At 41.1% G+C, this 26,335-nt stretch overlaps 1 protein-coding gene across 3 annotated transcripts in view; it reads right to left on the bottom strand.

Moving 5' to 3' along the window:
* Positions 1 to 26,335, bottom strand: part of ASTN1 (astrotactin 1) — a 318,993-nt gene that overhangs the window by 194,649 nt on the left and 98,009 nt on the right. For all 3 annotated transcript variants that reach the window (XM_074389834.1, XM_074389833.1, XM_003925340.4), the window contains exon 2: positions 4,955 to 5,142. In XM_074389834.1, the coding sequence (XP_074245935.1) occupies positions 4,955 to 5,142 (188 nt within the window). The remainder of the gene's footprint in view (positions 1 to 4,954; positions 5,143 to 26,335) is intronic.

Here is a 26,335-nt window from a genome sequence, read left to right as displayed (position 1 = left end):
AGGCTGAACCACAAAAGATATTCTCTACCAGTGGAAGTTATCAATATAGAAAAATCATATATATATATATATATATATATATATAATTTATATAATTTCATTATGTGTGCGCATATATATATATATATATATATATATATATATATATACACACACATATATATGTATATATATACCCAAAGCATTTTAGAAAGGCTGCTTGCTGTTAAACATGTATTTAACCAACCTATATGCATATAGGAAATCTATTAAAACTGCCATCTTTAATTTAAAAGATAAAATATACAGACAACACATTTAAATTCTACTGTGCACCATTAAACTTGTTTGCATACTTTAAGAAGAAAAATGTACACTGTATGGTAAATTAGCATGAGTACAATATGAAAATGTAAATCCACACAGAGTCTGAATAGCTGACATGAAGTCATATTGAAACCTGGTCTTCCGTGGAGTAAACAATTTGCCTTATAACTGAAGAATTGCTTGACTTTTGGTTTAAACTCACACTCAGTTTTCATTTGCTGATTCTGCTTTCATTTGTTCAAGAGTTTGCAAAAGAGTATCCTTGTGTACTTTTATAGTTCTGAATGTCAATTATCTTGCAAAATTTGAAATAAATCTCTTTAGCCAACTTTGAATCATGCAAGGAGGTTAAAATACATCATTTGACCCTCAAAGCAATAATGTAAGATTTCAGAAGGGAAATCCAATTATTCTATGCAAGGAAGAAATGGTACCTCTTTGGAAAAAATAATTCAAAAATTTTAGGATGTGATTGAAAAATAAGAAAAGCAAAAGGTTTTTCAAAGTTTTAAATTGCCCAGCTCCCAGATGGGGGATTGGTTTTCTGCAAGCCCACAATTTTGCTGATGGCTGATTTATACTGGGCATGGTATAAAAAAAGAACTTGCAAATTCTCATTCATACAATGCCATAAGGGTTCAAAAAAGGTTTCTTTTACTTCTCATTCTCTCATTTATTTTGCGTTTAAAACAAAACATAGTAAATGCAAAATATAGAAATAAACAGTGGTCTCTGCACTGAGGAAATATAGATTTTAAAAAGTATATATATAAAATGAGAGAAATGTAAACCTTAAGGTTTTCATAAAACCATTAATTCCCTCTTGCACATATTGGGAATATTTAGGATTATTAGTTAAGCTTTTAATTATACATTTTCTTAACAGAAGAGGAAAGTTTGGATGTATTCATGTTTTGATAATAACTTTATCTTTTCTCTTTTTCAAATTATGCTATTTTGATCCAATCTGAAAACTGCATCAATATTGATCATTAGAGTTAATGAACAATGGCCTTGCTATTGTTATTTCATAACTAAAGGGGTTTGGGCAATAAGATTTCATTTAAGTGTATGTCACTGCTCAATATTACAAATCAAAAAATTCTACTATCTTCTGGCATTTGTAATGCTGTCATCCAGATGCCTCAAATAGCTGCCTACCTTTCCTCCAAAGGATATGGGATAAAGTGTGTCAAAACAGACTCTACCAACACTTGAGTCTCTTAAGAGGAAGCCATCAGAGACTCAAGGAACAACATCTTCAAACAGGATACCCTCAGGCTTGATTTCTAAGCTGAGGGCAGATACACAACTTCAGACTTTGAAACTGTTTCTAGAATAGAATCCTAAGGGTAAAAAAAGGCAGTGTGTGGGGTATGTGTATGGAATGGGAATGGAGGACAATGAGATGGCTAGGGCTGGAGGAGGCTCCACTAACCAAACCATCTTTGATAGGGAAGGGAGGGAGCAGGGAGGAAATACTTATATCTCCAGTTCATCCTGAGATTCCTGTCCTGTGGCAGTCAAAAGCCCTTCTGAATTTTTTATGGAGATGTGGGTCTGTCCATATACAACAGGCCAACCCAAAGACAACACAAGTCTTTCCTGCCCTTACCTTTGCCTATGCCCTTTTATCCTCTGTCTCTTTAGTCTGGTTAAAAATAAAAGAGAATAAATTAAATTAAGCCAAATGAATACTCTCTTGCATTTTATTTGGAAAATAAAATGTCACTGGTGGTCTGCCATGGGTGACAAGTAGCATATGAAGGAGAGGTCTCAGAGGCAAGTTTAAAGTTGACTCTTTTTCTCTCTCCAGTTCAGTGTCCACTGTCATTTAATCTTTGCTCAGGGGATCTCATTTGAAAAAACACTATAATGTAGGTATTTTCATAGGGGTTGTTTTGTTTTAAAGGCACAACCTATTTCCTAAAGTCTTTAGCATTTTTGATGAGCACATTTTTAAAAAATTTTTTATTTCCATAGGTTTTGGGGAAATAGGTGGTGTATGGTTATATGAGTAAGTTCTTAAGCAGTGATTTGCAAGATTTTGGTGCATCCATTGCCCGAGCAATACACCACCTCCACAAACACACACACACACACACACACACACACACACACACACACACACCCCTCTAGAGAACTTACTAAGCACCTCATTCCAGGGATAGATGGATGGTAGGGTGCTTCTTACACTGAAGATACAATGCAGCAACAAGTACAAGCTTCAGACTGTTAGTCTTGTGCAAATTCTCACACTATGCCTCCAGCCCTCACTAGACTCCTCTTCTGACATATTGTTTGTCTCAACTTCTTCTATTTAGGGTTTTTTTTTAAAATATAAGCATAATATTTATTTTTGGAAACATCTATACACCTTTCTTTACCTTAAACATTTCATCAGTGTGACAAAGACTGCCTCTGTGAAATGCTCTTGGACCCAAACAAAACAAAACAACCCACGACCACAGTTGCTTCCCACACTGATGGCAGGACATGGATGGCTGGTGAGAATCCACCATTGTGTCCTTCTTTTTAGTCAGACCATATTATAAATTTGAAGACAATATGGCCTCTAAATTCATCACTCCAGTCAATCCCAGGGCCAATTAAGCTGACCTGCCTGAAGCCTACCATTCTCTCGATACTACAAGCTACAATAAAGAAGACAACCTTCTCCAAGAGGAAAAACACTATTCTTTAATAAGGATATGCAAGTCCTAAACTCCCATGCTATAAACCTTGATTAATTTGTAAATGTGAGTCATAGGAACCTCATTTACCTGCCTGACATCTGGCCTTATCTGGATATTAAGGCTTAACGTTTGCAATTCAAGAACTCTTTTCTCCACCACACAGTTTAAACCAAATGCCTCATGTACATGCAGGCAACCCATCAAGCCAGTTACTTATGGGGACACTAGTTGCGTAAGAAATAGAAGGCTTACATTTTGGGATTTTATCCGAGACTTTATGGAGAGATTTTCCATCTTTGGCTAAAGAACATTTTTCTATATCTACAATGCACTCAGTTTCCCTCAGTCTGAACACAAAGCTAAATAGCATGTAGTGATGGTACTAGAGCAACAGAGGAATTAAGGTTTGGACTAAGACTCAGGTTGGTTCTGTGTTGAGTTTCCTAACAGTGAAATAATCTACACCTTCCCATATACATGGCTCATAAATAACCAGTCAAGTCTCAATCTGCTATTAGGCTACCCTAAGAGCAGACAATGTATTTGTTTAACAACACAACATCAATACATAAAATACCAGTGTAACAGGTTTTATTTATCTCTTCACTGGGAAATTCATTCATTTATTCCACAAATATTAAGTATCAACTGTATAAATGCATTGTTCTAGGTGCAGGGGATACATCAGTAAACAAAACAACACTAAACAAAATCCCTGGCCTCCCATCATAGTACTCACTTTCTAGTGAGATTCTAGAATACAAGTTCCTAGAACGTTAGAAAGAATCTTCCGACCAGGCACAGTGGCTCACACCTGTAATCCCAGCACTATGGGAGGCCGAGGCAGGCAGATCACATGAGGTTGGTAGTTCGAGACCAGCCTGACCAACAAGAAGAAACCTCATCTCTACTAAAAATACAAAATTAATCAGGCATGGTGGCACATGCCTGTAATCCAAGCTATTCTGGAGGCTGAGGAAAGAGAATCGATTGAATGGGAAGGCAGAGGTTGCAGAGAGCTGAGATTGCACCATTGCACTCTATCCTGGGCAACAAGAACAAAACTCCATCTCAAAAAAAGAAAGAAAGAACCTTCCAATTTTTTCTTGAGGCTTCAAATTTCTAAATAGGAAAAGGAATGTTAATAGTAAAGTATCTGAGTTGAGCTAGAGAGTGTCTACTGGCATGCCTTCTATTGCATGAGGACAGAAAGCCAGTTTACTGGCTTCCTCTTGGCTGGAAGAAGAGAAAAGAGAACTTGGTAGCAGCAAGCAGCTTGGAGGGTCATCATTTAACAGACATTTGTGGAGCAACTACTCGAAGATTCTCCAATACTCTAATGAGATAATTTCCATCTATGACAATCCATTGCCCTTATCTAATTTTGTTGTTGTTGCTGTTTGAGACACAGGCTCACTCCGTCACCAAGGCTGAAGTGCAGTAGTCCAATCTTGGCTTACTGCAACCTCTCTGCCTCCTCGGTTCAAGCAATTCTCATGTCTCAGCCTCCCAAGTAGCTGGGACTACAGGTATGCCCCGCTAATTTTTGTATTTTTAGTAGAGATGGGGTTTCACCATGTTGACTAGGCTGGTCTTGAACTCCTGGCCTCAGGTGATCCATCCACCTCAGCTTCCCAAAGTTCTGGGATTACAGGTATGAGTCACTGTGCCTGGCTGCCCTCATATAATATTATCTCTGGTTTGTTAAAGAGTCTTCATATCTGAGCATGTTTCTAGAGAAAACAGTTGAGGAATGGTACTGTTAGAAATAGTTGCAATTTTTACTTACACCACAAGTGGATGCATTTTCCACAAATGGGAAATTTACTTATTAACATGATCAATGATCATTACAGAGTTGGGTCTGATAGGATGATATGTATGACACCAAGACCCTTGATGTCAAGGTAACATAGCTATGGCCTAAGAGGCTAAGGCTGTGCTGCTCTTACCATAACTGAGATGTGGAGGATCCTCAGCTCTTCTTCCGCCGACTCATGTTGGGGTTCTTCAGTGGGGTCTTGTCCAGGAAGGCTTGGGGCACCATCTTGGTGATGAATGTGAAAAAGTAAAGTGCCATTCTCCAGCCACTGCTGCCTCCAGCGCACCAAAGGGATATCCTCTGTGTTCCCTGAGATCTCTAGAGGATAAACACCAAACCCACAGGTTAGAATTTAGATGGGACCAAGTTTTTCATTTTCTTCCTAGACACTTGTACCAATTAGCCAGTTTCGTCTGAAGCCAGCAGAAGTTTCCAACAATGCACAGTTAGGTCAGACTTTACTCCAAGACACAAGGAAGAGAAGACACCTGAGAAGACAATTATCCCCGTAGGTCTTTCCACCATGAATCTAGTGAGCCAGGCTCTCACTCATTGAGAAAAATATCAAGGTGAAAATTCAAGTGCTTCCCCTTATTCCTATGATCTTTTACACAGCTCAGTTTGAATACCTGATAACCCCCCGAGGTAAATACAAGGTTGTTTGCCTCTTGTAAATTTGAAAGTATGAGTTCCCCAGCAATTATTCCTAGACATACCAGTAAATTTACCAAGGAGAGAGTTGGTAATTACTGTGAAGACAACTGGCATTTATGGAATAGTCCTGGGAGGTGACTGCAGAGCAACGGGGGCTGGCCGGTTATTTCTAAAACCACAATCATTTGCTGCATAGTCCACTGGAGATGTTTGCTAACTTGCTGTGACAGGTAAAGTAATGTTTTAATTCCCTTTATTTTTTTTCTTCAGTTTTACAGAGGAGAGTTGGCATACATGAAGAAGACAGTGAAGAATTGGGTCCTTATTACAGACACACTCACTTGGTTATCAGGGATGGAGATTGAGGCATGGGACTAGCATCAATGACTTAATAGCAAAATACCAAAACTGAATATGCCCCTAGCACTGTAGTTGGTTCTAAGGTAGTATTGCAAAATACACTGTGTGTATGTTCCTCTCTTTTGCATTCTCAGGCAATATTATGTCAAAGCTTTGAAATATACCACAGCAGAAAAACCTGATTAACCTCATCTCTCCCAAATTTCTAGGGAACTAGTATTCTGTTGAACAAAGTTTTAGTAAACCATTGCTTTTTATTTTTCTTTTTTCTTTTTTTTTTTTTTTTGAGCAAGGGTTTCACTCTGTCACCCAGGCTACAGTGCAATGGTGCAATCACAGCTCATTGTGCCCTCAACCTCCTGGGCTCAAGCAATCCTCTCCTGCCTCAGCCTCCCAGTGGGAGGCTGGGACCAGAGACACATCTCATCATGCCCAGCTCATTTGTTTTTTTAATTATTTTTTGTAGAGACAGGATCTCCTTATGTTCGCCAGGCTTGTCTTGAACTCCTGGTCTTAAGCAATCCTCCCACCTCAGCCTCCCAAAATGTTGGGATTAAAGATGTGAGCCATACGGCCTGGCCATTTCTTTTTAAGGAAAGTGTTCTTCTCCAAAAATGTATTACCTTTGGCCCAAAAATAATAATAACTTCACAGACAAAAATAGGCTAAGACACACTTAGAATGTATTCTCTCATCAAGTATCACAACCATAAAAAGGAAGACAATTTAAATATTTATGGAGTTTATAAATATATTTCAGTATTTGTGGGAGGGTACAACTGATGTTATTTATTTATTGATTAGTTTGTTTATTCAACAGGCATGAAATAGCCATGTGTTATGCACCAGGCACTGTCCTAGGCACTCAGATACTAATCTAAATGAGATCCTCAACAAATTCTACAAAGCAGCCCACCATAAGTGAATGAGTGTGACACCAGGGGCTAAGTTTTGTGGAAACACAGAAGAAAAGAGTAATCTTGTCTGGGTAGAGGGTAGAAGAAGGGAGGGAAGTAGCCTCTGAGGATGATGATACTGGTATTGGGCTTGATGGGCAAGTGGACTTCCTTTCAATAGGTACAGAAGTAGGGGAAGCATGTTCAGGCATTAATAGGAGAACAAGGATGAGGGAAAGGGAGAATATCAACTGGTCCCCTAAGGGTAGGGCAATGAGAAGGCTTTATACGAGCCCACAGGTCATTAGCCTGTCCCCAAAGACACTGATATGATTCCCTGTCTTATCCTACCATCCCACAGATGAGGAAGAAGGTACACTTGAGAGTGTGAGGCAGGGCTAAAAGAGAAAGGGATCAGCGCTCCCTTCCATCTTTGGCCCCTCCTTAACCACCTAAAGGACTCAGTCATCCCATGGGGTTGCTAAGCTGTCCATGAACTCAGACAAAGCATCCAGGAAGCTGCAGTAGGCAGGGGTGTGAGGACGCACAATTCCCTGAACCCTAGTCCTGGCTTTCTATAAGCATGCCGCTCTTTGTTAAGCCAGGCTGTGACCAGACTTCTCCAGGAAAAGAATTTCTCTTTCTACTAAGGAGGCTTCCAGATTTCCATGCAAGGAGAAACCTGTGGGCATGTCTCTGGGGGTTCATGCTTGGAGCAGCAGTGGCCCACAGCTCTTCAGAGAAGGCCTGACAGTCACAAACCCCACTCCCCACTTGGGCGCTTACCCTTCCAACCGATACTCATGCCTTCACATCAAGGCCCCAAAAGCTTCTCCCAAGAAGCACACGCTCCTCCTCCCATGAGTGCCTGTCCTGTCATTGCAGTAGAAACCAAACTCTGTCTCCTCACCCCAGACATAAAAATCACAAGCAGTCATAGCTCCTAATAGGACACCTAATAACATAATTAAATCACCCACAGCAGGGCACCTTCAGCCTCCTGCCTGCCCCTGTTCCACCCCAGTGTGGGATTTGTCTCATAGCATCTGAGTGCCACTCAGCCTTTCCTGCAACTATTCAGAAGGATCTAGCATCTTCATACCTCTAAAGCACTTGGCAAACCAGATTTTTATTTCCCAAGAGATCCTCATCAAGTAGGTCAGGCTTATTACCTTGTTTCCATTGTGGAAGCAAGACAAGGTTCCTAGACCAAGGTCACCCCAGCCTGACACAGAACAGAGGCGGAGGCAGATGAACAATTAGTCCCCTCCACTCCCAACACACATACCAGAGGACATAATCTCAGAGCATGCACAGACAGACAGCACACTTGAGTAGACAAATCCATGTAGTCTTTTAGAAGCTTTTATGCTACAATCTTGTAAGTTTTTGAACAAGGTCTTCATATCCCACAATTTCTTTCAGAATTGAGATATAATTCACATACCATAAAATTCACCCTTTTAAAGTATATAATTCGGAGGTTTTCAATATATTCACAAAGTTACACAGCCAAAGTCTAGTCCAAGAACATTTCATCAGCTCAAGAAGTTCCATGCCTACTAGCAGTCCAAGGCTTTTTATGAGAAAGAAGGTCTTCTGCTTCAGGGTCCTAGGCATTGTAGCACCAATGGAAGAACAGGTACTGTGAAGGTTTGACAAAGTATCCCCAGGGGGAGGTGGGCTGAGAGCACAGCCTCTGGCCTCGGCTTCCAGGTCAGCCCTCTGAACCTCTCTGTAGGTTATACATGCCCATCCCTACAGAGGGTGAGTTCATGATTCTGCCTGGACTAGGCTCACCACAGAGGGCAAAGGATGAAAGGAAGAGGGCACCATGCTTGCCCTCTTCCTCTTCAGTTTCAAGATAATTACCTAATGATAGCTTCTTCCTTGGCTTTTTTCTCTTTTCTCGCAGATCTGACACAGAAGCACTATAATGCTAAACCAGGAACTTGCTTACGTATGCTCCATCTGGCCTGGGTCAACCAATGAAAACCCACACAGGGCACAGCAAGTGTCTTGTGAGTTTCCTCACCAATAGGACCGAAATCAGAGCTTGGAACGTCAATGTAATCATACTGGTCTGGATGCCAGCAGAGTATCTCAGGAAGAGGAAAAGCTCGGAAATCGCTTTACCAATGCAAGGTTCCCCTGAGGCTCGCAAGAGCAAATTTGAGAGGTGACAGTTATGCCCACCCAAGGCCAGATGAGGGTGTCCAGGAGGCTTTTCTGTAGCGCACTGAATAAGCCAATCCCAACAGGATCCTACACAGTCATCTCAAGATACTGCAGGTGGCAGGAGCACCAATACCATCATCATGCTGTGGGGCTGAGACATCCAGAAAGGGAAGATATCCCTGACTTCTAGAGTGTCCATTCTTCTCCTCCACAAACCTCACATCCCTCAGCACGCTCTAAGTGTTTGGAACTTCCTGGAATATATGGAAACCAGGTGCTAGTTATCGTTGGATATAATACATATTTTTGGAACACACTATATTTGCCACGTTTAGCAAATTCTGCTACAGGGTACCTACTCTAAAAGAGGTTTCAATCAAATCAGAAATTTAAGACATGGCCATGAAGAAGTACTCTAAGCACCAACAGCAGTGCTGAATGCAGAGCGGATTGGCTGGACATAAATGGATGGGAAGGAAGCAAATGGGAGAAAATGTTGGAGAGGCAATTCCAGATGAAGAGGACAGTGTGTACAAAGGAACAGAAGGATAACACATGTTTGCAGAACCACAGGAGGTCTGGTCAAGCTGCACAGGGAATGAGGTGGAGAAGAATAGCCCAGGACAGTAGCAAAAAATGCAGATTGGTGGCAACTGTGAATGTTGTAAATGCCCATTTAAGGAGTTCAGAACTAATCGAAAGTCACCTATGGTTTTATTAAGCAGAGGAATGAACTACTCCACAATTTAGAATGATTAAAGACCCTGAAAGAGAATGGCAGGCAAACGAGACTCAATCAGGTCTCACTGTAACTTGACTCCTACATTCTGCAGTGACTAAAATAGCGAGTTCAGGTGCAGGAGGCCTAGGTATGGTATGAGTAACTTTCAATGAGTTGTCTTGCTTTGAGTGTTCTAATCTGAACAAGGAGGATCTGTGTGTTGACGAACTTGAAGATTCTGTTGTAACTTTGACATTCTATGATTCTAAGTCCACAAGGCTGTGCCTCATATGACCACCTATAAAGTTTAATATCTCAAACCACATCAAGCCTTCTCTAAGTCTAACCCAAACTCCACTTCTCCTTTCCCTCTGCACATAGGGGGAACAGGCTTGGGAGGATTTGATCAGAGCCTTCCAAAGCCAGGCCATGTTCCCGTTGGACCTCAGGCTGGTGAGAAAGACTCTCATTCATGCTGGTACAGATGCATGGTTTCGAAGAAAGATAATTTAGAGCTTATGCATGCAATACAGAATCGGAATAATGAGATCTTGGGAAGGGTAAGTCACAGCAGAGAATAATCTAGGATAGGGAAAGGCAGTGGGAAGGAGAGTGAGATGAAATCGCGTTTAGATTAGCCTTAGTCACTGTTCTAATGTTAGCTTGTGGACTGTGAGCTTGTAGCATTTTCTGTGGGGTTAGATTAGGACACTGGAAACTTAGCTGCAAAAATTCCTCTTCCAGGGATTATAACTTCCCCATAACATCCAGGTGCCCTGTTCCTTCTTTGGATGTCCCTTCATGCTGGAACTGAGCTGCTAAGAAAACACATCATGTCAGGAACAGGATTTCCCCCAAAATACAACCTCATTGAAGACCAGATCCATGATGCCCTCTTTCAAAGAATTTGACAATTTGAATTCAAATATGCATTTTAACCTGGAAAATGGTCAAAGAACTTTAATTCACTGGCTGGCTTAGAGTGGCTTAGAGCAGTCCTGGCACTCTAGGACCCTTTCTCACTCCTAGCAAGTCTGAGTGCAAGCTGAATCCAGCTGAGTACTTATAAGGCTGCTGTGATTGCTGAGGTCAAGGCAGGAGGAAGCATTAACCAGTCTATTTTTAGCCTCATGTTGAGGGCAACTGATGAACTAACCCTGCAGTGTTTCAAGGTTGAGGTTGACACTCCCTGATGGCCATGACTGACTATTAAAAGACATTGCTTAAATTAGAAGTTTCAAAGTTGCTGTTAATCTAAGAACCCTTCTCCAGACCAAATCTAGTATGGTTTCTGAGGGGGTTTCACAGAGCAGAGTTTGAAAAGAACTGGATCAGTTGGAGAACAAATAACATGCACTCCTATGAGGGGCCCTTGCTGTTAGGGGGTTGGAGGGTGTCTCTGGGTTATTACTTTTGCTAGTTATTTTCAGTTTTATTAAGTGTGGGCTTATGAAGAGCCTTATATCCTCTATGAAAGAAATACAACAGAAAGGGAAAAGAGGCATCTCTAAAAATAGAATCTAGCTACACCTCTACCCTATGTTACCTCAGCAGCCAATATGAGCCTCCCTATGTGATAAAGATTGAGGTCAGAACTTTAGTAGTGATAAGCCTACTGTCTAACACTAAGAATAACAAATGGGTCTTGTCTATCAGATACTTACTATCATTGAGGTAACCAAAGATAGGGCTATGATAGAAATATCCCCTTTTTCTGTTCTTTTTTACTTTCCTCTTTTCCCTTCTAATTTCAGAGTTTGAAAGATATTGATGGTAGGTCTAGTTTCCCACATGGTTTCATAATGGTCTTCTCACTGAAACTATTCACAGCGGTATTAACTTTCAACACCTTTGTAAGAAAATAAACCTGCTTAAGTCAGGGGTTAATAACAGTAGGGGATCACTAATTATCCTGCAAATCTTCACCCTAGAATCAAATGTGACCCACGTCTTAATGTCTGTGGAAAGGCATCCTCTACATGTTCCATAAACATAATGACAGCAGCACATTAATGTCCTGGCCATCTGTGAAAGAAGATGAGGGACGGATGAAAAACAGACAAAGGAGAAAGATGCAGAGAGGAGAAGCAAAGTCAGGAAAAGTGAGGAAATGAGACTCACTGGGAAACAATGGCCCTTGGACTGAGCTCGCTGAGCCTCCATGCCTCTTGCCATAGAGACCATCTGGTATGGAGTTCTGAAGTGATAAAATCCCGCATCCCAGAGTTAGAACCACAGAAAACAGGACACCCTGCTGGGCTTAAAGTCAGCCAGCACAGATGTCAGAAACATTGATGGTTTGCCTGAAGTTTGTGCCTATATTGGCCTGGCTAAGTGAACAACAATATGAAAGACAGCATAGCCAGGAAACTCCTTTGCGAAGATGTTCAGAGAACAATTGCGAATGGAGCTCTCATTGTGGTTCCTGTATTCAATTCATTGCCATAGAGCTGTTTCCTCTCATTTCACTCTCATTCCTCTTTCTCCAAATGGGCTTGAGCAATGGCCACAGAACTATGTGGACCAAACGCTTTAGAGCAAAATAGCTTAAAATTTCAAAAATCTCTCATCCAACAGAAGCACAGGAGGTTCATTTTTCAAGAAACCAGAATCTTCCTGACATGCTGGGATGGAATAGAAATACCCACTTGTGACTAGGAAAAGGAAAACTGAATTTCTACTTCCCCTGCTTGGTGACATCTGCCCTCAATGGCGAAAACAACAGAGCTTCAAAGCATGAATGATCCAGTGATGAGAAACAACGGCAGTTTAGAGAAAGCCCTGGACAGGAACCCTGGAGAAGGGGACTGCTGTAAGCTCCCCCGGAGCTCACTTTCTCCTCTTCAAATTATAGGACCAGATTTCTCTAGGAACTGGAACTGTCCAGCTCTAACCATGTTATTCAATGACACAAAACCAAACATGACACTTGGCTCTAGTTAGACTCCAAATCAGGTGCATGTTGCTGTTTTTCTGTGTGCCAACTGGATAAAGGTCTCTGCAGAAATTTTTCAAATCAGACGATTTCTCTTGGAGTTTGGCCTTTTTTTTTTTTTTTTTTTTTTTGAGACAGGATCTCACTCCAGTACCCAGGCTGGAGTGCAGTGGCGCAATCTCAGCTCACTTCAGCCTCAACCTATGGGGCTCAGGTGATTCTTCTATCTAAGCTTCCCAAGCAGCTGGAACTACAGGTGCATGCCACCATGTCCTGCTAATCTTTGTATTTTTTCTAGAGACGGGTTTCACCATGTTGCCCAGGCTGGTTTCAATCTCCTGGGCTCAAGCAATCTGCCCACCTTGGCCTCCCAAAATGCTGGAATGTTTCAGCTCAATCCAGCCTATCCTTTTATAAGGTAAGGAATGGCCATATTGAAACTCATGAGAGTGACCTATTAAAACTCCAATCAGAGTCCCCAGTAAGAAAAAAAATCACCCACATATAGATGCTTCCAAATGATTTTCAATGATTTATTAACCTTTGATCAGTTATGTTTATGTGGATAAGGGTATCCTGATCTTTCTCTTGGTGGCTCCACCATTTATAGAGCTAGACCCTAAAAATTTGCAATGTTAACTTCCTTTGAAGGTATCCATCCACCAAATTCTTCTTTGCCAAAAGGCTAGGATTCACTAAAATGAACCAACACAGGAAGCAGGAGTGATGAGAGAAAGGAAATAAACACCCTGGAGAGTCCGTAGTTTGTTGTCTCTGGGGGCAGTTGGGGACGAGAGCTGTGGGAAGCAGAGGGTGGCTTTTTAAATCAGTCTTGATGGAAAGCAGTGAAGCTTTCTATGGATGCTGCTGGAAGTAGGTCACTCTATGCTACTCTGTGCTGGCATGAATAGCAATCGAGCAACTACACGAACATTCTATTTACCTAGCCATGGAGATGAAAACATTCCTGTGGGGGGAAAATGCAGCCAAAAGGTTTTGACACAACCAGACAGATGAGGAAGCATTCAAATGACTTGTGATTTCATCCAAAATGATTTGCTTGTTCCTACCACAGTGTTTCTCTGGATCTTTTCAAACCTCGGCAAAGAGTTTATCCACATGATACTCATTAAAGTCTCATTTGAAAGGGGGGAAAAAAAGCCCAAAGCTTTTTGAAAAAGGCAGGGTTATCTGTGCTGCGGATGTACTGGTAAAAGGATTTTTTACTTATACCTATTTCTATTCTCCACTGCCACCCGACTGACCTTTGTATATTGAGATAACAGCATGCATTTAACAGAATCTGACATCAAGTAAGGTGTGTAATAATATTTAAACTCCATAATGTTAAAATATGTATTTACAGACCATTTCACACATTGTCATGAGAATAAGTCATTTTGAAGCCTGGGGCTTCACGACTGGAATTCTGATTTGAGCTTTGCAAGTCCTTGGGGTCCACTCTTCTGTAGTATGGCATTGGCAGCAACATGGATGCCAGAGTTTTGGAAAGCCAGAAGACGGGTCACAGGGTGATTAGGAGAAAATTCTACGCTGGGCCCAGTGAGAGATCTGTTCATTCCAAATCTTCTCTCTCATACTCCTGGTCTTTCATTAACAAAGAGAATAGTATTTGCCATAATTTTCTGATCCTAAATGATTTCAGTGAGGTCCTCTCTCTGGCTCTTGCCTTATAAAATGAATGGAAAAAAGAACTGATAATGACAAAATATCACCTGTAAATGACTTACAAAAGAAGAATAGCCTGTCGCCTGTCCTGAACTGTTCTGATTCATCTCCATTTCTAATTAGTTATCATCCACTTGTATTTCTGTTCTTATCATCTAAGATTCAACTCAACAACTAATAATGTATCTATTATGCACTGGCCCTGCTAAGAAGTCCTTTCAATATTCATGAACTAACTTAATCCTCAATGACCCTTTCATGTGAATATTTATACCCATTATTTTAGAGATGAGGAACTTGAGTTCCAGAAGAGTCAACCTACTTGACCAAGTTCACCCAATGAGTAAATACTAGAACTGCAGGGGCGGGAGTGGCAATTGAGAGGGGAATCTTAGGTCTCTTGGTTTTAAAGCCACTGTTCTTTTTCACTGTCTCAACGTTCATTCCCTCACTTTGCAAATCTCAGTCTTGGGATAATACAGACAAAGTGCTTAGCAGTACCTAGAGTTTAATAAACACTGATATCATCATCCTCATTATTAATACTGTTTGTTGTCATTATTACTACCACTCGCATAAATCCTCAAATTGAGCAACAATCCTTGACAGAATTAAGCAAATGGTAACTTTAGCTTCAGCTGCTCAAAAGTCTTCACAAGTCCAGGAATCAGCTCAGTTCCAGTTGAGGAGCCCAGGCCAAGCCATAGTTGTCCACTTCTGTAAGTACTCGTTAACAAATTGAACAATCTTGTGATGTCTCTGTTAAAAGTGTCCACTTACACTATCTATGCTTTAAGACTTGGCCACGAGGGCTTTCACAGAGGAATGCCCATTCAAGGCTGGCATGCAAGGCCAGCCCCCAGGGAGCTTGTTGTCGGGCACTTAGCAAAGCACTCATGAATTCAAATGGGCAGGTCCTTCCAGGACATGAGGGTGGTAAGTGTGGTTAGGGAAGACGGAAGGAGCAAATGGGGACAATATTAAAATAATAGCTCTGCTTTTATGAGTAGTAAAGTCCTTCTCTGCAGACTAGTCTGTGTGAGCACCTGTTATCATAAATACCAAGAAGTACTGCATTCATGTAGAGCCTTCCAGTCTCATCCTTACTCTAGGGCACAGACTTTCCATCCCACTCCCACAGACGCCTGAGCTTACCTTGCTGACCCTGAGCACTGCCTTCTTGCACATACAAACCGCCACGGAGCCCAAGCTGGAGGGCCAGTCATTTCTCTTGGTTCTTGTTTCTAGGCCATTTTCTCCTACAGGAAAGGAGGCCTAAGTGGCCTCTAAAGCTTCTTCTCACTCTAAAATTTTCTGGCATTTTTTGTCTCTGTGATTTGCAGTTGTCATAATGAGGGCTGGACTTCAAGTTCCTTCAGAGTAAGGCTGAGACATGATAGTAATCTTAGGTATCTCTATTGTATCATTCAGCCTGAGAAAGTGGAGTGGAAAGGGAATTCCACAAAGACTCAAGCAGGTGAAAAATACATTATTAGTATTCCTGTGTTACAACTTGCAAAGCCCTTTCTTCTAAGGTCCCCTTTTCATTCATCACCCCTGTGTGGTAGGTTCTACAGAATTAGAAACCAGAAGGTCAAGGAGGGTAAGTGACAATTTCAAGGGTTAGAGTTAATGAGATGGAGAGAACAGCCTTCTGACTCCTGGCACAGTGCTCTTTCTACCAGACTGTGCTGTCTACCAAACTGATGTTTATCTACACTGAGAAATCATGAGTCACTGTGCTTGTATTTCAGCTTAATGAATAAGATATACAGAAGATATACATCAATAGTAAACACCGCCAGGAGTTTGAAGAGTTTGGGCTTATAGACTCAAGAATGAAACTGAGTTATTAATCAACTGACACTAGTGTACAAATCATAATGGCAATCTGATGTGATTTCATTGTGACAGACTCTCCTGAATAATCACATCTGCATAGTACTTTGTTCATTACTGGTCTAAAGACTCTCCACACTGCCTGGGGCCCATTTCTATAGGCTAATTTGTGTAAGATGCCTATTACTGAGGGGGTTAAGATGACCTCTAAATGACCTGACAAGCATATCTCCATGGAAACGTTGATCTAGTCATCTAATCCCTGCTGGGAGAATGATTTAAAAGAAATACAAGGTCACTTAATTGCTAAGGTATCTTGCTGCTCAGCTGGGAATAAAATACATTGACAGGACCTTTTCTTTATTATTTCTCTTTCCATATTTTCTATCTTAATTCTAAAGCCCTCCCTCCTCTACAAGCCCTTCAAACAAAATACACTGGGGCTGGTAATGAGAAACAGGAGACATGCATTCTACATGAATGATGTCTTTCAGAAAATCGGTGAAGTTGATGCACCATGTGGCACCTATCAGTGGTGCCACTCCTCACACCTATGTGTGTGGGTCGCTGTACTGCTGCTTGTGTTTGAATGTTTGTGTTCATATTCTCATACTTCATGGTAGCACTGGCCCTTTTGCTGAGGCTTTAACTAAAACAATGTTAGTGGGGTTTTACCAAATGAAAAGTAAGTGCTGGGTTTTCTTCCTCTGCTGTGTAAGGGCATGTCCCAAAGGACTGTGGCTGTAGTTTCGTATGTAAGCTAGAGTGTAAACAAAAGTGACAGTAACTGGAAAGAGTGGATGATTCATCTTAAATCAGGGCACAAAGACAGAAACTTAGGGATAGGTGTACAGTATTGGTAGTTTCTCCATCTATTCCTCATTCTGGAGCCAAAAAGGCACAGAGCTGGAAGATAATTCTGTGCCAGGGGACATTCTTCCTCCCAGATATCAACCTTAAAGCTGAGGTCAATCTTAACTACTTGGCAACTGACTCTGTCTCTTTTATTCATAAACTGTTGTTATTTTGTTTTGTTTTGTTTATTATATCTGTATATTTCGATTGTAGTACACTTTGGGAGGCAAATTTCATATAAATAATACCTTCAGAGTTAAGCAGTACTTTCTTTCATTTGCCCTAAATTCATCTTCCTTGTGCTTCAAAAACTTTGAATCCTAGCAATTGAGTATTTGGTGAACAAGGTCACATACACTTTAATGTGATAAACATGAATCACGCTCCTCCCTTAGTCTGCCTTGTATCAGGAGACTCACTCATATTTCTCCCATCCTTATTTGGCTACTGCATCTAGAATATGCCAGGCTTTTTATTCATACCTTCACAGAACCACGCCTACTTCCTGCTGATTATTACGGTCACTTTTCTGTGCACGTTTGCTGGGCGCATTGAATGCATTCCCTGGAGCGGAGTAATGCAGCACTGAAGAAACAGGGAGGGTTCTAACATCAGGAAACCAGTCTGAGGCAAGGCTCTTGGACACACTGCCTCTGAAAGCTTTATGCCTCAGTTTCCCTATCTTTCAAAAAATGGAGATAACACAAACATTTACATCACACGGCTGCTGAAGTGAAAATTTACACGGAAATGCTTAGAAATATGAGTTATCATTATTATTACTATTATCATTGAAGATTAGTGACAAGAATAACCTTTTAAAATTCTTGGTTAAAAAAAAATTCAATACAGCTCTACATTAAGGGTAGAATACTACTGTGTTTTCCATGTCCTTCATATGGACAATTGTTCCCCTTTTTCAGTCACAACTTCATATTGGGTCAGTGTTTTCAGAGAATGATTTTAATGAACTCTAAGTTATTTCCTGAATCATTAATGATATGACAAAGATCCTTTTATTTCATAACTATAGCTAGAGTCTTTACCTGTGACGGCATTACTTGAAGCTGGTCACAGGAAAATCATCTCCCTCTTTTCTGCCCTCTAACACTGATCTTCTTACAGTCTGTCTCTATTAACTTGACTTTTTAGTATAGGGTTCAGTATCATCTAATTCATTTATAAAGATGGTTTATCACATTGCTTTCATAATAACTGAGGTTCCATGCCCAACAAAGATGGTAACTTACCATTTAAAAAAAAAATAGATCTTAAAGGGAGAATCTATCAAAAGCTTTTTAAAAATCTAAGTCGATCCCCTTGATGAGTATGTATATGCATGGCACACCTCTACAAGATACTCATCATTCAGGCTTCGTTTCCCTGTACAGATTCCCCATTACAGTCCCCCTTCTATACAGTCGTGAAGGGGGAACAATCCTACAGTCATGAAGGGCGTACAATCCCCCCTTCATAACTGCACCCCCTCACAATCATGTTAGGTCCCATTTACAAATCTCATCTGTTATCATCAACTTTAATGGTCTGCCTCACTGAGGGGATAGAGTCCTTGTAGACAAGGATCTTCTGCTGGATAAGGTTAAATTCAATACTTTGATATTGCTTCTCTGAAATTCTTCTTGATGTGCGTATGTATTTTATGCAGCTCCAGGAATTTAACTATTTTTATTTGGTTACCTGATTTGTGTTATTCTCAGTATTCACTACGACTTATTTTAGTACTTCAATTTTAGCAGGTAACATGCTTGTTGAAATATCACAAATTCTTCAGTAAAATCTGAAAATAATTAGTCCATAATTGCTTTTCTTACTTTGTGTCTCCACAATAATAAAAAAGTTTGGTAGTTTCTGACTGACACCATTTTCTCATATCTTGTGGGATCACTTATTTGTAACACTGGTGGCTACAAATCTCTATTTGGGGGTCAATTAATTTCTATTTAACACCAATTGTTTCATATACAGTCATTTTAATAATCTTTTAGATTCTTATAATTTCTTGCTTTGTTTTTTCTTAAGAGGGATTCTTGCTCTGTCACCCAGACTGGAGTGCAGCAGCATGATTTTGGCTCACTGTACTCACTGCAACCTCCACCTCCCAGGTTCAAGCGATTCTTCTACAGTCTCCTGAGTAGCTGGGATTATAGGTGTGCACCACCATACCGGCTACTTTTTGTATTTTTAGTAGAGATGCGGTTTCACCACGTTGGTCAGGCTGGCCTCGAACTCCTGACTTCATGATCCACCTGCCTCAGCCTCCCAAAGTGCTGGGATTACAGGAGTAAGCCACTGCATCCGGCCATTTCTTTCTTTCTTTTTTTCAAAGAAAAACGTGACTTTTAAAAGGTTTCATTCATCAAAAGAAAAAAAAAATACTAAGTAGCTCTGCTTTCTTTGCTAGAGATTTCCTTAGTCATTTAAAGGAAGAATGATATCCCACTTTGTGTTGTCTTTGTTTTTTTTATAACAAGCTGAACCTGAATATTGAGGAGAAAGCTTCAGGCAAAAAGATCGCTCTTTTTTTTTTTTTTCTTTCCGAGCAACTTTTTCCTTTTTTTCTGAGACAAGGTCTCGCTCTGTTGCCCAGGCTAGAGTGCAGTGATGCATTCATAGCTCATTGCAGCCTTCAACTTCTGGGCTCAAGCAATCCTTCCATCTCAGTCTCCCAAGTAGCTGGGACTACAGGTGTGCATCACTGAGCCTATTTTTCATTTTTTGTAGATACAGAGTCTTGCTATGTTGCCAAGGCTGTTCTCAAACACCTGACCTCAAGTGCTCCTCCTGCCTCGTCCTTCCAAAGCACTATGATTACAGGCATGAACTCCCAGCTGTGAACAAACCTTTTGATCTTAGGTGGGGGATTCTCAAACTGTAATAGAAATCCTACCCAACCTTGTCTCTGATGGGAGACAAGTGAAGGGAGAAGTACGTCCTTGGTCAGACTGAAGGGCCAGTCATTCGAAGAAGGATGGGAGATGAAAGATGTTTCCCCGCTAGAGTTTCCTTTATTTTTATTAATTTCTTTTTATTTTTTGAGATGGAGTCTCACTTCATCACTCAGGCCGGAGTGCAGTGGCAGTATCTTGGCTCACTGCAACCTATGCCTCCCAGGTTCAAGTGATTCCCATGTCTCAGCCTCCCTAGTAGCTGGGACTACAGGCCCAAGCCACCATGCCTGGCTAATTTTTATATTTTTAGTAGAGACAGGTTTCACCATGTTGGCCAGTCTGGTCTCGAACTCCGGACCTCAAGTGAACTGCCTGCCTTGGGCTCCCAAAGTGCTGGGATTAAAGGTGTGAGCCACCATACTTGGCTGTAGAGTTTCTGAGACTGCATTAGAGATGACAAAGCTAAGATGAAGGGACTTTGAGAAGTAGTTGGCTCTGCCTCTTTAATTACCCTGTCTAGAAAGAAAGTCTGTCATCAGGGCCGGAGACTAGCTCTGCCGGAGAGATTGATTGGGTTAAGAGACTTTTTCACCCAATCTCAATTGCTTCAGTTTTCCTGGAATTGAGGCAGGCCATAAACCTATCAGTGACTCAAGAAAATTGAAGCAATTAAGTCTGCAGGTGTGCATATTTGTCATATTAATGATGGATCTGTGTTAATATAAGTCACAGAAGCCTTCTGCATGCCGCGTTCATCATGTCTGCTGGGGGTGAAATGACCTCGAGGAGGCGCTGCAACTCCATCATGCTGATGTCAGGGACATTTCCCCGCACCTCAATCTCAGAGTGACTCCCCTTCTTCCCAGTACTGGCTTGGGATGCTCTCCCACTGCTGCTCCAATTGCAGTCACATATTTCAGGGATGCTTAATTTGACTCGGGTGAAGAGCATGCTAGTTAGTTAAAGATACCTAGTTAGGTATAGAAGGAGTATAAATTGCCGGCATAATTTTGGAGTCAGACAGACCTGGCTTGACCATCAACTTTTTCTACTTCATACTCGCTTGTCTTGAACAGCTTATTTAAGCCCAATAAGGATTATAATATTTACTTTAGAAAGTTGTGAGGAGGAAATAAAGTAGTGAATGTAAAGCTCTAAATTCAGTGTCTCCTAGTTATGGTCACTTTAACGATTTCTCCTTTTCTGACCTTGAAAACATTTTAACTCCCTAGAAAATTAATTTCCAGTCATTCCACATAGGCTTCCAGACAACTTCAGGGTGAGGAACAGTATTAGAAAGGTTCATGAGAAGATGGTAGGCCAGTGCCTCGGATGTGCCAATCCTGGTGACTGCCCACTGCCCTCTCTGGGGGAAGCTGCCGCCTCCTTTAAAGCCAGCCAGCCTTTCCTGAGGCCCTTCATTCCACATGACCCCCTAGGGGTGAGCGCTTCACCCAAGGACAGCCTGTCTGTGGGATGGGCAGCGATCCACAACATAGTTTGACACAAAAAGGTGAGTTATCAGATTCTCACTCAAAGAAATGTGAAATCGGGAATATGAAACAAATCAGGCAGAAATCAGCAGAAGCAGGGCTCAGAGAGATGTACAAGGAAAGCACAGATGGGGAGTCTGGACCATAAGGGCCACTGCAAACTGGAGAGATGAGGAAATAGGAAAAAGGTGAGTAAGCAAAAGTTCCACAGTAAAGACATGGGGCGTAGAAAGGGAAACACCAGGTAACGATGGTAGGGAAAGGAGAGGAAGACGTATCATAGGAGATGGGCAGGTTACTGCAGTGCAGCCTGGGAACCTCCCAAAGCCCTACAACAGAGCCCCAGCTGTCCTGGATCCAGGTCCACCTGCCTTGAGGGTTGGCTGACGCACAGCTCCCGTGCCTTCATCCCTGTGGGGTCACTGCCCCTCACTGACGTGTGTGTCCTCACAAACATTTCGCACCGTTGAGCAACCTGAGCGAGTCACTGTGCCCTGTAAGCAACAGTGTTCACCCACTGAGATGTGAACACCCTTTGGGGGATCTGGAATGTTCAGAGAATTCTGAACTCGGGCACCTCACTAGATGGCCTAGATCATGCAATCCCACGGAGGGCTCCTCTGATTCTCTGTCACATATTATAGAGAAGTCTTTCCCTCAAAAAACAAATATATGCCACTCGATGGGAAAGAAGTTATAAAAAATGCTTATCTGCACAATGAGCGAGTACACCAGATCCCAGATTTCCTCATTATTGTAAAGTCTAGGTGTGGCCCTGTTTTCGGTCTGCAAAATGGGAATCATGATAGCACTAACAACATCACACCATAATATGCTGTATCTGTAAGGTCATAAAAACAAGAAAATACATTCTTTTTTTATTATCAAAGAAAAGATTTTCCTTTGCCAACTCACGTAACTTAACAGTCAGCAATAATGAGGAAGGAAACAAACAAATCACTGTACACGACAGCCAAAATCAGAATTTCCTAAAATATCCTACTTCTAAAGGGATTCTGTCACATAAAAAAAAAAATCAATTTGAGTAGAAAAAGGTCTGGTTTGTTTATTAGTTTTGCTCCTAATGCCACCAAATGGACCTCAATCTGAAATGGCTTTTGAAATCAAATTTGCTGTTCTCCAATTCTGCAACTTACTCTTTATGCTAATTTGTCTGCACCTGCAGGGACAAAGAAACTGGCAGCATTGAGCTTGAGATCCAGGAAGAAAAAGCAACACAAAGATTCAGGAAATGAAACCAGAACTAAATCATATTAGGCATATAAAAGTTGAACTTTGATAAAACAAGAAAAGAGTGGATCAAATGCCTGAGAGAGTGTTCTGACTGCAGAAAATGCTAGAGCCTTGGTGAGGGCGCTGATGTCTTCCCAAGTCCCAGAAGAAAGAATGACAGTGTGGGGTTTGAGCAACCAGGAAGGTCAAGAACTGGGACCAAGCTAAGTCTCTCTCAGCCTTCACATCCTTTAATCACGAGAATTATCAGAAAAATGTCTTAAAAGTTTCCTGCTCCAAGAATGTAGCCTCTAGGAGTTGGGGTTAATTCTTCCTTCCAACTTAAAAAATCTCTTTATTTCATGCTCTACTTTGAAAGAAGCAGCACACATTTCAAGGAACAGACTGCCATCCTTTTCCCATTATTCCCTGTTGTGTAGGCCCTCGACTGTCTCCTTTCTCCTGCTTCTTTCTGCCACACCATTGCGTGTGGTCAAAGAGTATCTGGAGCCTGAATCTAGTATCCTGGTCATTACAAAACCTGATAACACAAGTACTACAAAGACACTTGGAAATACTGTCCTCACTTTACAGATGCCCAATCCCTTCACAGCATTAACTCCATACCCCCACTGAAAAGATAACAAAAGCTCAGAGATCTAAGTATTCTGCCCATGGAGTGTTTGCTCATAAAAAATCCAGAGAAAGAATCCCACACCAGGTCTCTTTCTGTTATGTTGTCTCTCAAAATTCAGAAAAAATTTTAAAATATAATTTTTTTATTCTATGGTGCTTCTACTTTGAGTATTTTCTCTATCACCCTGTCCAGGATATTTAATTATAGACTTTTTACATTTCTACATCATAAAGCACGGTTAAAATTCAAGTTCTGTCAACAGCTGGTAGCTGCTGAGATACAATGAATGCTGTGAATGTTATGTGTTTAATGCTCAGGCAAAAATGTCAATTTTCACCTTGGATTTTTTAGACTAGAGAAAAAAATCATTTGGGAACGTAAAATGTTCAACAGCCACCCACCTACTGTCCTTCATTTTCCCCTCCTAAGTGTCTTTTCATTCCTCCTTTTTTTTTTTTCCTCTATATTACCAGGTGTAAAAAACAGGTTATCACACCCTCAACTAAGACTTTGTTTAAAACAAAATAAAATGAGCATTGGTCTTTTGCCCACTGTTTGATTTTCATTAGAGCAGCTGTCTTATTTCCTCTAAACCAATACTAGCTTCTTGTAGAAGAGTACTGTTATGATTAGTATTAAATAATTGCATAAAATGCCTTTCTGTAGCAAATGACACAGACTCATTTGTGAAGTAAGTCTTTTCTGTTAACTGAGAAGGAAAGTCTGTATTTTCCATACTTGTGAATATGAAGAATTGGAAAGTAAGAGGTTAACTGACTTTCTCAAAATCACACCATGCAACAGGATTAGAGTTAGAGTTCATAGCTCCTGCCTCTTCAGTCCAATTTGTTATTGGAGTCACAGAGGAATGTCTTTTAGTGAAACTTCTTGAGATTTTATGTCCCTAATTCTGTTCTGTTTCCCTAGGGAAGAAGTGTAGTGAAGGGGAAAGAGAATGGACTTTAGAGTCACACAGACGTGGTTAGATTCCCAACTCTTGACATTTGCTTGTCAGATGATCCCTGGCAAGTTACATAACCTCGAAGCCTCTGGGTCTTCATTTGTTAGGGTAGATAATAGCACACACTTCAGAGGGGTGCATGAGACTTAAATGAAACCATGTATGAAGCATACTGAAGGCACTCAATACATGTGTGCACCTTTCCTGTCTATATTATTTTTCTTGGACAATTAAAATATAACTGACTCAGAAAAGACAGATGACAAGTTCTAGAAATTGGGGGCCCATTTTCTCTTATTTTCAATTTGCTTGTGAGTTCTAACATTTCAACCTGAAAACAAGGTTAAGTTTTGTAGAGAAAATGTATTGATGGTACTGCTTCAAATGCCAAGGCCTTCTCATTGGTCCACACAGAGTAGAAAAAACAGAACCTGAAGGAAGAAAGGTCAAGGAGTTCTTGCTTGACTTGATCACTGGTGGGCTATGTGAGCTTTCTTTCATTTGGTTATTGATTCATTCCTTTAAAAAGTATTTTACTGAATTCCATTTCATGCCAAATACTAGAAATTACAAATATGAATGAGCCTGACCATAAAAAATTTGTATATCAGAATGGGCAGGGGAAAAAATCAGTAATGCAATAAAGAATCAGTGGCCCAAGAATACAGAGGAAAAAGTCAGGGTATAAAAAAAGAGTGGCCCATCTTCTTAAGGAGAGAGCATCAGGGCTGAAAAGAAAATACAATCTATGCATGAAGTTTAAAGATAAGTAAGTTATACTAGCAGGGTGTGGGTGGCAAGGGGAAGACACCTTGGCCTCATTTTGGCTAAGTTACAGAGTCATGCAGTGATGGAAGGGTGCCTTCTAAGGACACCAAGATGGCTCTTGGTAGGTTGTACGAAGATGGTGAGCTCACTGGAGGCCAGGTTACAGAGGCTATTGTGTGCCATGTTTAAGAGTGTGAACTTTACTCTCCAGATGGAGGGGATCGAAAGACATGGCTGAATGTATGCTTTTGAAAGATGGCTAAATAAAGCAGAGTCAAGCTAAGAGTGGTTTAAGGCTTTGCTCTTGGAAAGGAGAACAGAGAAAAGGCAGAGGAGAAGTGAAAGGGGAGCAATTAGCAGAGTAAGAAACTGTTTGGATGTTGGGTTAGGGGAAGGGAAGACATGTGGGCAACCCTCCAAGGCTAGGTCAAGGTTTATGCCAGAGAGGAAACACAGACTGCAGGAGCAGGACTGGCTGAGGGGCAGAGGTCTGGATATGCTGAGTCTGAAATCCATTTTGGATTGCCAGATAGGAAAATTTAAATGGAACTATCAGATATTTAAATGGACATGTCAGAAGTGCATGGGAAAATTCTTGTCTAAAGGCATGCCCAAGTTATGGTAAGCAGAAGCCATGGTCATGGGGATGCATGAATTTACCTATGAGTGTGCAGCATGTAAAGATGAGGGCCCCAGCATGATACCATGGGCAACACTGTCTGTTAATGAAAAGGCTTCTCTGGACCTGAGTTTCCTTCTCTATTAAATGAGAGGGATGGACTCCATGCTTTCTTAGGTTCCTTTCACCTCTAAAATGTCTCATTCCATGATTTTTATTTGGCTTCAGTTTTCACTCCCATGCCTCTCTTTTCTTTCTTCTACCTTTGTTATTTTTGGAAAAAGCTGTTTGAAGCTTAAGCTCCTCTGAAGTGGCCCCTTGATCTTTCTGTCATATGGACACTCACACAAAGGGTACAACACAGAGACTGTGCAGAAGAAGAAAAGGCAAGCTAGAATCAGGGCAGGTCTCAGTGCCAGGATGTGGCCCTTCACGTGCCTTCAAAGACGCCACGATAGCATGAATTTCCCTCCCACTCCTCAGTTGTTCAGGGGAGGTGTTTTTGATACAAACCGGAAGAATAACACTGGCCCCTTGCATTAAATACTCCTGGCTCCCTTGCAATACTCTCCTTCCCTATGCTGGAGGGAACTCTGCCGCTATAGATTATTCCTAAGGTATCGGTACCTCATTACTTGCTAGTAGACTTAAAAATTACTAGGATCATAGAATTTTCATTGGCTATATACCCATTTATCATTTTACCCAATCATTTTCTTATCAATGCATGATATTTCCTACTTTTCCACATCCTCTCTGCATAA

Source organism: Saimiri boliviensis, chromosome 19, assembly GCF_048565385.1.
Source record: "Saimiri boliviensis isolate mSaiBol1 chromosome 19, mSaiBol1.pri, whole genome shotgun sequence".
Lineage (NCBI taxonomy): Eukaryota > Metazoa > Chordata > Mammalia > Primates > Cebidae > Saimiri > Saimiri boliviensis.
This window is presented reverse-complemented; position numbering and strand designations above follow the sequence as displayed.